This window comes from Sturnus vulgaris, chromosome 18 (genome assembly GCF_052056855.1).
Source record: "Sturnus vulgaris isolate bStuVul1 chromosome 18, bStuVul1.hap1, whole genome shotgun sequence".
In the NCBI taxonomy this organism is placed as follows: domain Eukaryota; kingdom Metazoa; phylum Chordata; class Aves; order Passeriformes; family Sturnidae; genus Sturnus; species Sturnus vulgaris.
In genome coordinates, this window is record NC_142260.1 from 4827179 (window position 1) to 4842225 (window position 15047).

The window sequence follows — 15047 nt, forward strand, 5'->3', positions numbered from 1 at the left end:
ACCGCCCTCGTTGCCCGCACCCCTGCGGGTGCTGCCCACACCCTGCCGGTACCCGCACCCTGCCCGTGACTCTGCCGGTACCCCTGCCTGCACCCTCGCCCTGCCCTGCCCGCATCCCTGCTCACTGTCCGCAACCCTGCCCTGCCCTTCACGCATCACCCTCCGTTCCCGCAGCCCTGCCTGCCGCTGCCCTGCCCGCAGCCCTGCCTTGCCCAGCCCGTAACCCCATCGCCCGCCGCTCCCCGCGCTGCCCATGCCCCTCCCGAGCTCCCGCACCCGCTGGGTGAGCGACTTCTTCTCCTACGAGACCACCAAGTCGGTGGTGGTGAAGAGCTGGGTGGTGGGCGTCGTCAATCGCAGCGTCCAGCTCCTCATCCTCGCCTATTTCGTTGGGTGAGCGCCCCTGGCAGCCGCCGGGACATCCCCCGGGCATCTCTGGGACACCCCGCCCCGGGACATCCCCCGGGACACACCCCCGAACCCTTTCCCGGTACCGCGGCGGCACGGTGATTCCCACTCGCTGCTGCAGGTGACACCCGGGGGTGACAAGGGTGATGGGGGATGTGGCAGTGGGGTCACAGCGAGGGGACACCCGTGCGGCGGTGCGGGGTGAGGGGGTGGCCAGGCCGGGAGTAGGGAAATGATGGAGCAGAGGAGTGACGGGAGAGCGGGTGACAAAATGTGTCAGTGCTGGGACTTCAGGTGTGCTGGAGCAGGTGGCACGATGGGGACAGCCAGGAGAGTGTGCCGGTTGACAAGGTGGGACAGAGGATGTCGGTGCGGGTGACACAAGGGGGACAGCCAGAGAGCTTGCCGGTGCGGGTGACAGGAGGGTGGCAGTGCAGGTGACATGATGGGGACAGCAAGGTGTCGTTACGGATGACACAAGGGGGACAGCCAGGAGAACATCTCGGATGGATGACGGGAAGGGGACAGTGTGGATGACACCGAGGGTCAGAGAAGCCGCTCAGCCGCAGGGGATGACAGAGGGGGGTCCCTGTCCCCGAGGGCTCCCGGGGGGTGGCATCAGCCACCGGCGGGGGGGATGACAAGCGAGTGTCGGGGACCTGCAGCGGCTGGCGCTGACAGCTCCGGGGGGCCAGGGATCACAAGAAAGTCCGGGGGGTGCCGGTAGTGTCCGGGGGTGGCTGTCCCCAGCGTCACCCGCGGTGCTGTCCCAGCTGGGTGTTCCTCCATGAGAAAGCGTACCAGGTGCGGGACACCGCCATCGAGTCCTCCGTGGTCACCAAGGTGAAGGGCGTGGGGCGCTACGCGGGGCAGGTGATGGACACGGCAGACTACATCACGCCCCCCCAGGTGAGCACCGGGGACCGGAGGGGTCACTGAGGGATGCGGGGCCACCCCCGCCCCAGTTCCCCACGCCTCGGACGGGTCGTGTGACAGTGACGTCCCCCAGGGCACCTCGGTGTTCGTGGTGGTCACCAAGCAGATCCGGACCGAGGACCAGGCGCAGGGCGTGTGCCCGGAGGTGCGGGGAGGGGGCAGGGGGCGCTCGGGGGGACCCCTCGATGAGCCCTCCGTCCGCTGACCCCCGCCCCGCAGAGCGAAGCCGCGTTCCACTGCTCGGCGGACCGGGACTGCCGGGAGCTGAGCCCGGGCACGAGCAACGGTGAGGGAACCCGGTGGGAACGGGGGCTGAGGGGACCGGAGGGACCGAGGAGAGCCACCACGGGCAGGAGTGAGGGACCCTTGGTGGGCTCAGGGGACTGGGAGGGCTCGGGGTTCTGATGTGGGAGCTGGAGGTCTTGGGGAGCCGGGGTTTCAGGGTCCCAGGGGTGCCGTCGGGGGTCCCCGGATCCCAGGGGTGCTGATGGGGATCTGAGGTCTCAGGGATGCTCCTGAGGGTACTGACAGTGGTCCCGGGATCCCAGGGGTGCTGATGGGGATTTGGGGTCTCAGGGATGCTCCTGAGGGTACTGACAGTGGTCCCGGGATCCCAGGGGTACTGATGGGGATCTGGGGTCTCAGGGACGCCCCTGGGGGTACTGACGGGAGTACAGGGGTCCCAGGGATTCTGACAGAGTTCAAGAGTCCGAGATCCCAGGTGTGCTGACAGGGGTTAGGGGTCCCAGGGATGCTGACAGGGGTTAGGGGTCCCAGGGTTGCTGACAGGACGCTGCGTCCGCTACAACGCGACCCTGCGCACCTGCGAGATTCAGGGCTGGTGCCCGCCCGAGGTGGACACTGTTGACGTGTAAGTGGGGCTGCGAGGACACAGGGAGGAGCAGGGGACATGGCCCCTGCCGTGTCCCCAGTGTCACCCCCTTTCCTCCAGCCCTGTCATGCTGGAAGCTGAGAACTTCACTCTCCTCATCAAGAATAGCATCCGCTTCCCACTGTTTGGATTTGAGAAGTGAGTGCCACAAGACACGGGGGGACACAGGGGAACATGAGGACAGAGGGATGGGGTAACACAGGGACATGGGGACAGAGGACACAGGCATAAGATGGTAGGGGGACACTGGGATGGGGGTCCATGAACCCCAGACTGCTGCCTGATAGCACATCCCTCCATGTCCCCATGTCCCCCTGTGTCCCCAGGACCAACCTGCCACCCCCCGGCAGTGGGGTGGAGCTGGGCCGCTGTCGCTTCCACCCACAGCTGCAGCCCTTGTGCCCCATCCTGCGCCTGGGGGACGTGGCTCGTCTGGCTGGGCAGGACTTCCCTGCACTGGCTGCCACCGTGAGCGGGGACACAGGGGACATGGGAGGCACGGGGGGAGAATGGGGTGGGTGTGGGGACATAGGGGTACAAGCAGGTGGGATGAAAGAGCATGGGGACACCGAAACGTGGGATGTGGGGCATGAGAACATAGGATGGGGGGATATGAGGTGGTGGGACGTGGACATGGAAGATGGGGACACGGACCTGCATAACATGGGGACACGGACCTGCATAACATGGGGACACGGGATGCAGGGATGAGGGATGCTGGGAACAGGACATGGGGATAAAGGAACACAGGACACAGTGTGATGATGTAGGGCTTGACACAGGGACATGGCTGTGGGTGCATGGGGTTTGGGATGTGGGACATGGGGAGTACATACATGGAGATGAGAGAAATGGGGTGCAGCGGGATGTGGGAGGTGGGTTCATGAGACATGGAGCATGGGGCCATGGGATGAAGGACTGTGGGGACTTGGCGCCATGGGGCCAGGGTCCGTGGTGCTGATGCAGGGCTGGGGCAGGGGGGGGTGCTGGGGATCAAGATCGGGTGGGTGTGTGACCTGGACCGGGCCTGGGAGCTCTGCCTGCCCCGCTACTCCTTCACCCGCCTGGACAGCCTGGCCCGGACCCCTGCTCCTGGATACAACTTCAGGTGTGGTCAGGACACGCATGGCACAGGGGGGTGCACTGCCTGGCACGGCTCCCATCCCCATGTACCCGTATCCCCATGTCCCCATATCCCCATGTCCCCCTGTCCCTGCAGGCACGCCAGATACTACCGCTGGCCCAACGGCTCCGAGGGCCGCACCCTCATCAAGGCTTTTGGGATCCGCTTTGATGTCCTGGTGTATGGCAGCGTACGTGTGGGGCTGGAGACTCAGGGGGTGGCAGGGGGGTTGGGGGCTCTGGCCAAGAAGGGCTCTGCTCCCCCAGGCCGGGAAGTTCGGCATCGTCCCCACCCTCATCAACACGGTGGCCGCTTTCACCTCCATTGGTGTGGTGAGTTATGGACGTTCTCAGCCCAGAGTGGTGACACCTCCCAGGGCAAAAGGGGGAAATCCCATGGCCATAGGGCATGGAGACACAGCACGGCCGCAGGGTGACAGCGGCCTGGCTCCGTGAGGGTGCGGGGGCGCTCCACAGCGCGGGGCTCCCCCACCCCAACAGTGCCGCCCCCAGGGCACGGTGCTGTGCGACATCATCCTGCTCAACTTCCTCAAGGGCGCTGAGCACTACAAGGCCCGCAAGTTCGAGGAGGTCAGACATGGGGCCGGGGTGTCCTGGGGATGAGGACACTTCCATCCATGGTGCAATGACTCACCCAGTGCCTGTCCCCTGCCCCACAGGTGCCAGAGGCCGACATGCCTGCCACCCCTGCCAGCCCCACGGCGTGTGCCCCCGGGGCATTGGGGACTTGCTCCCGGGACAAGCAATCCACCGACTCGGGCACTTTCTCCCTTGGCTTCTAGCCCCGGGGCCATGGGGCAGCCCCCCTCCTTCCCATCATGCTGTGAGGGAGCCCATAGCCTGATGAGGGGCTCGCTGGGACCCTCATCAGGCTCCTGCTGCCCGCCCAGTCTGCAGTGCTCCTCCTGTGAGCCCCAGTGTCCACCCGGGGTTGTCTCAGTACATCCCAGTGTCCCCAGTGCCTATACGAGCCCTGTCCCTTGTTCCCAGGGTGCCCCTCCCCAGCACCTCCCTATCTTTGCCACCCCATGCCGGGGGCTGCACTCCCCTTCCCCAATAAACCCGTGGCTCGCAGCACCCACCCGTGTCCAGCCTTTGGGGGACGCGGGGCGGTTTTGGGGGTGACGGGTAGGGCTGGGGTGCGGGAGCAGAGGGAGGAGGGGTCGGAGTGCTGTCCCTGGGACAGACGACACCGCGGGGGCAGCTGCCAACAGGAGGAGCGCTGTGCCCGCAGCGCAGCCCGTGGAAGAGGGCACATAGGGACAGGAGTGGTGACCTAGGGGTGTCACTTCCTCGGTGGGATGTGAGTAACTCTGGTGGATTCGGAGGAAGCTGCCAGATCCCTCCTTGTGCAGGGTCAAGCGCTGCCCTTCCTGCGCGGGGGTTTGGGGGTCTGGCTCCTCATCCCACTCCATGGGGGCTCCCATCCCAATCCCCCTGCAGACCCAGTGGGGACGCCGGGAGCCTGGCTTATTCCCAGTGGAGCCGCTGATGCCAAGTCCTGGGGTTCATTCCTGGGAACGACGCATGAGGGTCCTGGAGCCCCTCGCTGGTGCCCAGGCAGCCCCCGCCCCGCAGGGAGAGCGGCTCCTGCCCTCCCCCCTCTGCAGATAGCGGGGCTTGTTATCAGCCCCACGGATTCCTTATCAGCCCAGCCCTGGCCACCCACCCACCACCCGTGGCCACCACAAACCCAGCCTAGGGGGCTCCTTCCCGGACACCGAGACCAATGGGACCCCCTGGGTGGCACCGAGGCCGAGCAATCCCAGCTTCCAGGACAGGGAGGGGGTGACCGGCAAACTCAACCTGCAGTTTTTGGAAAGGGAAAAGACTGGAAACGGATTCATGTGTGGCGGCTGGAAAGGAATAACTTGTGCCGTGTTCCAGTTAGGACAGAGATAGCCGAGATTGTTATTAATAGTCATTAATACAACTGCTCATTAGCGGTCCTGCTTATTAACGGGGCTCCGGCCAGGGCGAGAGCAGCCCGGGGAACCTGGCTGCGATCCCGGGGGGCTCATTAGCAGTGCTGGTGTTTCCCCGTTAATGCTGTTAATTAGCGGAAAGGCTCGAGTCGTGTCTGCACTGAGGACTGGGGGGTTCCAGCCCTTCTTCATTCCAGCTTGGTATTTGAACCGGAACTGGGCACCCTCCCATTTCTGCCACCAGTTGAAGCAGTTTTGGGGGTTAATACCTCTCCCCGAAAACTGGCTGTCCCGGCACCGAGACACGGGATCGTTCCTTATCTCCAGCCTTATTAAGCCCCAGTTTGTTCTCCCAGCTGACGCTGCAGCTCTGGGTGTCTGGTTCGGTGCTGCTGTGCCCCCACCTCCGGAACTCCTTAACCTGCACCCCTATTTACCAGTCCCTTTCCCCCCTATACCACTCTGTCTCATTTTGGAGACCCCCTATGAGCTCTCCCCCCTTATTTCAGCCACTGAATTCCCCCCAAAACCCCTCATTTACACCTCTTTGTTGGTAGAAGGGCCCCACTGAGCCGGCGGGGGGTCCCGGGGGGCTCTGTGCCCCCCCGCCTCCGTCCCTGCACTCAGGAGTTAAACCTGCCCCTTCCCACAGCCCATCCTATGCTTAATCCCCGCCTTCAGCCCCAGCCCAGGCCCCAGCCCGGACCCCCCTGCGTGGCCCGGGGGAATTGGGGCTCTTCAGACCTCACTCTGCAAAGTCTCACTCGGGTTCTTCGGTTCTTTTCCCCAGAGATGGAATTGTGAGAGTTCAGTCCCAAAGGCAAAATCCCACACCACGGCCCCACCACCGCGGGGGGCTTCCCTCCTCCCGTCCTCCCCAATATTTATTTGTGGGGTGGGGGGAAGGTTGTTCTCTCTTGGCTCAGCGTTGCCACTTTGCTCCATGAGCAACCCGCCGAGCTGCGATAGACCGAGAGCTCCGGTGGCAGCCGGTCCTGCGGCAGCTGCTGCCCTAAAATGGTGTTTTTACAGCGTGGGGGGTCCCAGAACCCCCCTCCCCGCCCTGGATTTTTGGTAAATGCATAAATCTTCTCGGCGTGTTATGCTCGAAGTGGGGCCCGGCGCTGGGGGACCCCCCAGAGCCACCACTGTGTGCACAGTGTGGCAAAGCTGGGAGCAAAACAGGGAATCCCGAGTGAATGCAAAATGCCAAATGCAAAATACCAAATGCACATCCTCCCACCTCCAGTGCGACTCCCTCCAGTGTGACACCACCCCCCCAGTGCCAAGTGCCCGATGTGACACTGCCCATGCGAAATGCATCCCCGGCGTGTGACACCCCGGCGCTGAATGCGGCACCCTGAGGTGAAACCCCAAATGCTGGCTGAAGCCCCCCCGTTCCTGAGCTCCTGACTCCAGCAGCGAACGCCATCGTGGTGGGCGACCAAAACCCCTGGGCGCGGCGGGGCCGGGCTTATCTCGGGGGTCGGCGCGTTGACACGCGGGTGAGAGCTCGGTAAAACCCCCCGGGCAGGAGCCAGATGGAGGTGGGGGGAGCTGTGAAGTTTCCCACGGGGGCTCCCCCCGGCCCTGCCTCCTGCCCTGTCCTGTCCGTCCCCTCCGGGAGGAGGGCGGGGAGGAGGAGGAAGGGGAGGTAACGCGGTGGGATTCGCGGGCGGCTCAGGGGCCAGAGGAGCGGGTGAGCCCGGGATGAGCTGAGCGGAGCGAAGCCCAGCGCCGCGATGGACGAGACGACGGCCGCCTACACCTACGGCTTCGACAATGATACGGACTGCGAGTACACGGAGTGGGGCCCCTCGCTGGCCCTGCTTCCCACCATCTACCTGCTGGTCTTCCTGCTGGGCACCACCGGCAACGGGCTGGTCCTCTGGACCGTCTTCAAGGGCGGCCGCGACCGCCGGCGCTCGGCCGACACCTTCATCGCCAACCTGGCCGTGGCCGACCTCACCTTCGTGGTCACCCTGCCCCTCTGGGCCGCCTACGCCTGGCTGGGCTACCACTGGCCCTTCGGCACGGCCGCCTGCAAGGTCAGCAGCTACCTGGTGTTCGTCAACATGTACGCCAGCGTCTTCTGCCTGACTGGCCTCAGCTTCGACCGCTACCTGGCCATCGTCCGGCCGCTGGCCACGGCCAAGCTGCGCTCGCGGGTCAGCGGGCTGCTGGCCACCGTGGCTCTGTGGCTGCTGGCGGCCCTGCTGGCCCTGCCCGCCCTGGTGCTGCGGCGAGCGGCCGCCCTCAGCGGGGACACCAAGATCACCTGCTACATGGACTACGGGGAGCTGGCGGCGCAGGGGACGGAGAGCGCCTGGGAGGTGGGGCTGGGGCTCTCCTCCACCGCGCTGGGCTTCGTGGCCCCGTTCGCCGTGATGCTGACCTGCTACTTCTTCATCGCCCGCACCGTGGCCACTCACTTCCGTCGGGAGCGGGCCGAGGGGCCCCGCAAGCGCAAGCGCCTCCTCACCATCATCACGGTGCTGGTGGCCGCTTTCGGGGGCTGCTGGCTGCCCTTCCACTTGGTCAAGACCCTCTACGTGCTGATGGACCTGGAGGTGCTGCCCTGGTCCTGCGCCTTTCACGCCTTCCTCAACAACCTCCATCCCTACTGCACCGGCATCGCCTACATCAACAGCTGCCTCAACCCCTTCCTCTACGCCTTCTTCGACCCCCGCTTCCGCCACGCCTGCGCCGCCCTCCTCTGCTGCCGGACCCCCGGGCCCGGCCCCGAGCGCTCCGCCAGCTACTCCTCGGGGCACAGCCACCCCCCCGGTGGCAAGGGGGGCCCCGGCCCGGGGGGCAAGCTGGACCCCGCCACCCAGGAGACGCTCTTCCGCGCCTGAGCCCCTCCCCGACCGCGCCCGGCGCCCCCCGAGCTGGTCTACTCGGGGGGATCCCCCATCTCCGCCTCGCCCCAAAGCCTGGCTTGCTTTGGGTATCCCCCGCTGGAAAGCCCTGCTGGCGGGAAAGGGAAACTGAGGCACAGCCGGAGAGGAGCCCCTGGGGGGCTCAGGCAGGGGCGGCTTCCTCGGCACCTCCAGGGCTTTGTGTTTTGTGACAAATAAATGAATTTTGGTTAAAAAAGGAGTAGGGTGTGCGCAGTTCCCTCGGGGGGCCGAGGGCATGTGGTGGCAGGGAGGATGGAGGGGTGAGGGTATTGCTGGGTTTTAGGGTGTCTGTGAGAGAGGGTGCAGTGTGTGTGGTGTGTGCGTGTGCAATGTAGGGGGGTCTCCGCCTGGGACAGATTCTTCTGGTCTCTTTTTCAGCATCACTTTGGGAAATGCAAGAAAACCTCCATCCCAACACTTCAGAGCCTTGCAGCACCGGGATGGGGGTATTTGACTCCGTGGGGTGAGCACCTGCCTGCCCCAACGACCCAGCTGTGATTGGATCAGGCGGCAGCACTGTCCCACCAAATCCCATTTTGGGGCTTTTATCCTTATCTGAGGCTGGGACGAGCCCCGGGTGACTCAACCTGGGTGTGCAAACGGGACCTGGTGCTGTGAAACACCCAAACTTGAGGGATGGGGACATGGGACCCCCTGGGTGCAGATGGGGACACGGGACCTCCTGGGTATGAAGAGGCACATAGAACCCCCTTGGCGCTGATGGGAGGTTTGGGCACCGGGCAGGACCCCGGCTCACCCCAACCAGGATTTGGCTGAGCCACCAAATGGCTCCTGTCCCATTTCCCCCCCCCCCCCAGCCCCCGCCGCTTCCTGAGGCTCTGCTAGAAATAAATCTTCCCCCTATTTGCTATTTACATCCTTCATTTATCGGTGATGAACTATCCTGTCTCCTCAGCCTTTGTTCTCTCTTGGAAAGGATGCAGGATCATTACTGGGTTCCTTGGGATGCTTCCCGTCGGGGGAGCTGCCTCCGCCTTCCTGCCGGCTCCCACCGTGTTTGGGGGCCACCGCCCCGGGTCTCCCCGTGTGGGGACAGTCCTTTGTCCAGAGAGAGGGAATGGAGGGGGCAGCCAGGGGGCTGGGGGCTGCACAACCCCCCACCCGGAGGGATGGGAGCCTCCTTGAGGGTTTTAGGGAGTTTCCAGCTGGATATGGTTTGGTCTATGGGCTGGGGGAGCTTGACGAGTGGGAATGTTGCATCCAGGGACACGTCCCAAAGTGTGTTTACATTCCACTGCCGTCCAGGCTCCCTCAGCATGGAGAGACCCCTGGATATCTCTCATCCATCTGTCAATCCAGATGTCCATCCATCAGTCCAACAGTCCCCTCCTCCATCCATCCATCCATCCATCCATCCATCCATCCATCCATCCATCCACCCATGGGTTAATGGTTTTGGGGTTACACGGTCTGGGATGATGGTTGGATTTGATCTTAAATGCCCCTTCAAAACTTGATGCTTCTACGATTTTTTCCCTTCTCTTCCTCCCTTTGCCCATCCCTCCATCTCACCGTCCTCCTTTCCCTCCCTCTCTCCATCTCTCCCTCTCTCCCTCCATCCCTCCGCCACCCTCAAATACCCCAGCACTATTGAGGGGGTCGGATTTGCTGCTTCCCCCGCGTCCTGCTCAGCCGCCGGGCGCGGAAATGGCCGCAGGCGCCCGGGCAGCGGAGACGGAGCTGCCGACTTTCTATCCGCGTCTTAGAGATTTCCCTTTCCCTTCCAGGAGGGAAATGTTTGGTTGAAGAGTCTCTGGGGAGAAATGCAGGGACACTCCAGAAAATAACAAGGCCGGAGCTGGGGGTGAGGGGCAGCAGCGCCGGACCACCCGTCGGAAGAAGATAAGGAAGGTGCTGCCTTCCTGAGAGTGCCTGGGGAAGATGAAGAGGGAAGATAGAGGGGGGACAGCAGGCACGGGGGGATGGGGAGCATCCTTGGAAAGGATGGCTGGGGAGCGGGGGGTGGGTGTGATCCTCAGAGAGCTTGGGGACCCCTCAAACCCCAAAATGCGGTGCCTTGGGGACGCTGACGGTCCCAGTTGGGCCGGGAAAAAAGAGATTATTCTGCGCAGGGAGTAAAAGTGGGCACCGGGTAGGACGGATGCACCGGGGATAGGAATTGGCACAAGGATGGGGACAGCCCCCCCCCTCCCCGGGCAGTTCCCCCCACCTCTCCCCGCTTTTCCAAGCTGCCAAACGGGATGTTCATCCCCCCAACCTCCCCCACCTCGCATCCCGCATCCCGCCCGGCGGTGCCGAAATAATCTGGTGGTGCTAAGGATGTCCCGGGGCGTCCCCTTTGAAGTGACCTCCGTGTTTACAGCCCGGCTCGGGCTCCTTCACACCTCCCGCCCCAAAGCAAACGGAGGGGGGGAACCGCGTGGGTGGGGGGGCTGCAGCTCCCGTTTGTGCCGGGAAATCTCGGGTTTGCTAAAGCCGCGGGAAAGCTTCGGCACCACACCCAGGGCTCAGAAACTTTTGTCACTGTGGGGTGGGAACGGTGGCTGCTGCCGGGGATGGCATTTCGGGGCAGGGGGGGTCCCTGCCTCGGTGTGTACCCACCGGGGACCTTAGGGGGCCCCGTCCATTCTGAGGGGACCCCCGAAGGTCTGGTGGACCCTGAAGGACTGAGGAGGGGACAGAGGGGGAGGACAGAGAGAGGAAAAAGGGTGGAAAAGATGGGGGGCGGGCAGTTTGGGAGGGTGGGGGAGGTTTGGGATGGGAGGCGAGATTGTATTATGCGGATGGATGGATGGATGGATGGATGGATGGATGGATGGATGGATGGACATATGGGAGGACATGCAGGGCAGTGCCGTGTTTCGGGGCACTGAGGTTGGGCGCTGGGATCCACTGTCCGGCCGCTGCCCCCATTGCTCCCCCGGGGCTCCGGCGCGGCCGGACGCGGCACAGCTGCTGCCCGACCTCTGGGCTCCGGCCAGGCGGGACGGGCCCCGCGTCCCCCCGCCCGCTCGGAGGGGGTCCTGGGGGCGGGGGGGACGCCGAGGTGACCCGGCGGCCACAGCTGGGCCCCGCCGGGGCCGGGAGATGTTGCCGGAGGAATAACAGGAAGCGCTGGAGGGAAAAGCACGGCTGATGCCTTCTGCAGGCTGCGGGATGTCGCCTGTGCCCGCTGCACGCACGCGGGTGTCTGTCACACACACGTCCCTGTCACACACACGCGTGTCCCCCCCCGCCACACGCGTGTCCCGGCCCCGGCTGCGCTGACACTCTTTATTGTCGAGGTTTGGCGCTGAAAAAGTGCCCCGTGGTACAAAACCCGCGGTTACAAAACGTACAAAGAGCGGGGGTCGGGGGGGAAGAGAGAAAAAGGAAAGGAAAAGAAAAGGGGAAAAGAAAAGAAAAGAAAAGAAAAGAAAAGAAAAGAAAAGAAAAGAAAAGAAAAGAAAAGAAAAGAAAAGAAAAGAAAAGAAAAGAAAAGAAAAGAGAAAAGAAGAAAAGAGAAAAAAGAGAAAAGACAATAAAATCAAAATACAAGGAGAAACAAAAGAGAAGGAAAATAAAACATAAATATAAATACAAAAAGAAGAGGATGAGGGTGAGGCAGAGGAAGGAGTCAGTGGGATGCAGGTGGATGCTCCATGTCCGTGTGGCTGGTGCAGGGGTGCAGGAGTTGTGAGGGGTGCAGGGGGTGTGGAGCAGGGAGGTTCTTGGACTCACTGAAAGGAAAATAATAAAAATCCAGACAAAATAGAGAAGGCAGAGGCCAAGTTCCCTTTCCCGGGGGCAGCGCTGGGACTGGGGTGCAGCTGGAGCCCTTTTGGGGTGGGTTGCAATTAAACCAAACCCCCCTCCTTGTGCACTCAGCCTCCATGGGGGACAGGGGAAGGGACAAAACAGCCCCCGGGTGAGCGCCCAGCCTCGCTCCCCACCTGATGTGCTCCCACAGAGACAGGGTGACACAGACACCAGGGACAGGTGACAGAGGCACTGGGGACATGGCCATCCCAGCTGGACAGAGGGTCGTTGGCTTTCTGCTTTTTGCTTTTTTTTCTTTTTGCCCTTAGAGCTCCTTCCACCTTCCAAACCTCCCCCAGGGTAGGCAATGCTGGTGCCCGGTTTGGCCCCGAAGAGGAGGGAGATGTCATCCCTGGGAAATGCAATCCCTGGAAGGTGCCATCCTTGGGAGATTCCATCCCCTGGAGATGTCACAGCCCATCCCACTGCCAGGCTCAGTGGTCCCAGTGCTGTTCCAGCATATCCTGGTGTCACCAGCAAGGTGCAGGCATGCCCTGGAACGGTGGTGACGAGCTGGGTTTCAGCATCGCTTCCTGCTCCCCTGGATTTTTGGGAAGGCTGGAAAGTATGTGCAGGATTTGGGGGGTTCCAGCGGTGCTGCTTTGGGGCTGAAAGCAGGGATTTCCTCAATGCCCCCAGGAGAGTGGCTGTGGTCCCCTAGACACACACACTTTGTCTCTCCAAGGCAAAGGTGGGGGGGTTCCCGGGGATTCCCAAATCGCTGCCTCAACCAGTCCTGGGCAGTGGGAACAGCACAGGAGGGGGTCCAAGCTCACGGTGATGGGGGGTGCAAAAACTCCCCACTTTGGGGCAAAAGGAAGCAGGGCTGTCCCCTGGTGTCCCCGGCGTCTCGAGGGCCACCCCAGCACGGGGGGCGGTGGGAGGGGACGCGGACAAGGCACAGTCTGGTGTCCCCGCGGGGGCGGCCGGGCCGGGGCGTGGCCGGGGCGGGGGTCTATCGGCGGTGATGGTCCCTAAACATCCTCGTCCTCGCTGGCCTTGCTCCAGCGGTGGCAGCAGTTGGCCGTGATGCCCAGCAGGAAGTTGGTGGCCACCGAGGCGATGGAGACGACGAAGCCGACGAAGGCGATGAAGAGATAGTCATCGAGGGTCAGCGTGAGGTGGCAGGCCTGGAAGCTCTCCTCCGTCAGCGACAGCAGCGGGGCTCCGGCCACCTCGGGGGGAGCCCAGCACTCGGCCTGCTGCGAATCTGCGGGACGGAGGGATGGCGTCAGCCCGGCCGCCGGCTGCGGGCGGGACAGGGCAAGGGGGGTCCTGGCAGCACCTACCCGAGGAGCAGCGCTGGATGCGTCCCCGCAGCCACTTGAGGAGGGGCTCCATGGCACAGCCGCAGAGCCAGGGGTTGCCCCCCAGGCGCAGCCCCACGAGGCCGGGCAGCCCCTCCAGGGCGTCGAGGCTGAGGGCGGCCAGGCCGCCGTAGCTGAGGTCCAGCTCGCGCAGCTGGGCCAGGCCGCGGAAGGCCTGGGGGTGGACGCGGCGCAGCCCCGGGTTGTGGCTCAGGTCGAGGCGCAGCAGCGCGCTGGCCTCGCGGAACATGTCGGCGGGCACCAGGCTGAAGTTGTTGTAGCTGAGGTCCAGGTGCGCCAGGCGCCGGGCGCCGCGGAACAGCCCGGCCGGCAGAGCCGCCAGCGAGTTGTTGCGCAGGTCGAGGGCACGCAGCTGCCCGTAGCAGCCCAGGTAGCCCGGCGGGATGCTGGCGATGCGGTTGTGGGCCAGGCTCAGGTTACCCGTGTCCAGCGGCAGCTCGGGGGGCACGGAGAAGAGGCGCTGCCCGCTGCAGTCCACCGCCTGCCCGCGGCAGCTGCACAGCACCGGGCAGCCCGCGCCCGCCGCCGCCACCGCCGCCGCCGCCGCCAGCAGCCAGGGGCCCAGCAGCATGGCCTCGTGGCCGCGGCCCTCACGGGGCGCCGGGGGCCATCCCGCCCGCCCGCTCACGCCCAGCGCTGCCGGCGGCCGCCCGCGGGGCCGGGCTCCCGGCGGTCACAGCGACGTTCCCGGCATCCCGGCGGCATCCGGGGGGCCACGCCAACCCCTCCGGGGACACCGGCGGGGCCGGCGTCGGGCCGTCAGCAGCTGCCTGCGGGGAAGAGCACAGGGGGGAAGCCGTGCTGGCCACACGCCCCGCAGGGGGGGCCGCAGCTGTTGCAGCCCGAGGTGGCCTCTGGGAACCCTCCCCGTGTCCCCCGGGCCAGGGTCACTCCTCCGAGCATCCCATGGGGGTTACCGGCAGAAAAGGGCCCCCCCCCAGTCCTGCTGACCTTGGCCAGCCCATCCTAGCCGGTGGTGGGCAGAGCAGAGGTGCTGCTCCACGGCAGCCCCCGCCAGCCCCCACCAGCCGCCCTCCACCACGAGCTGAGCCCGACGCCAGGGACACCCTCCCTGCCTCGCTCCCGGGGGAAGATCCCCATTCCCAGCACCCACCGGGGTCCCCCCAGGCCTGCCCTCGCCCCCCACCACCTGACCATGTCTGCTCCATCCTCCCTCGCTCGCATCCCCCCAGCTCCATCCTCTCCCACTGGCCCACCTTACCACGCCCCATCCCCGCAGCGCCCCGACCCCTCCGGCGAGGCCGGGGTGCCCCGGGGTACTCACTGGCCAGGGAGGGAGCAGGGCCTGGCTCCCTGCGGTGATGTGGGGGTCCTGAGTGGCGATGTAGGGGGCTCCGGACGGTGATGGGGGGGTCCCCGGTGGCCGCCCACACCCCGGAGGCCGCGAAGTCGGGAGCTGGGCTTCGGCAGCAGCGGCCAAGGCTGCTGCGAGCCTGGCGATGGGAGCAGGTCTTTCCCCACCTCCTTCCTCCCCTCCTCCTCCTCGTCCTCCCTTGTCTCTCTCTTTCTCTGTCTCTTTTTTTTTTCCTCTTTTTTTCCTTAGGGCCAGATACTGACGTGTCGGTGTCTCTTAGCAACTGCCTCCACATCTCTGAGCAACAGGAGAGCTGGATGCGGAGCCGCCGAGCCAGGGAGACAGCGGCGGGCGGAGGTGCCCCCGCCTCAGGGACCCCCTGCCCAGGCCGGGGGACCCGCACCCGCACGGCCCAGG

At 64.6% G+C, this 15047-nt stretch overlaps 3 protein-coding genes across 3 annotated transcripts; 2 read left to right on the forward strand and 1 right to left on the reverse strand.

The window, feature by feature from the left end:
* Positions 1-253: 253 nt before the first annotated feature.
* P2RX3 (purinergic receptor P2X 3) lies at positions 254-4456 on the forward strand. The gene is made up of 12 exons (XM_088175284.1): positions 254-393; positions 1182-1317; positions 1418-1489; positions 1564-1630; positions 2122-2215; positions 2297-2374; positions 2563-2704; positions 3214-3344; positions 3456-3549; positions 3626-3691; positions 3872-3949; positions 4039-4456. Exons 1-12 carry the CDS (start codon positions 254-256, stop codon positions 4159-4161), a joined length of 1221 nt encoding a protein of 406 aa, XP_088031410.1. The 3' UTR covers positions 4162-4456.
* Positions 4457-7046: 2590 nt separating this feature from the next.
* On the forward strand, positions 7047-8389 carry APLNR (apelin receptor). The gene has a single exon (XM_014878665.2). It carries the CDS (start codon positions 7047-7049, stop codon positions 8160-8162), a length of 1116 nt encoding a protein of 371 aa, XP_014734151.1. The 3' UTR covers positions 8163-8389.
* A 3059-nt stretch (positions 8390-11448) lies between these two features.
* On the reverse strand, positions 11449-13886 carry LRRC55 (leucine rich repeat containing 55). The gene is made up of 2 exons (XM_014878792.2): positions 13277-13886; positions 11449-13197 (listed from the first exon to the last, which is right to left on the reverse strand). The coding sequence occupies exons 1-2, from the start codon at positions 13884-13886 to the stop codon at positions 12962-12964; spliced, it is 846 nt and encodes a 281-aa protein (XP_014734278.1). The 3' UTR covers positions 11449-12961.
* Positions 13887-15047: the final 1161 nt, after the last annotated feature.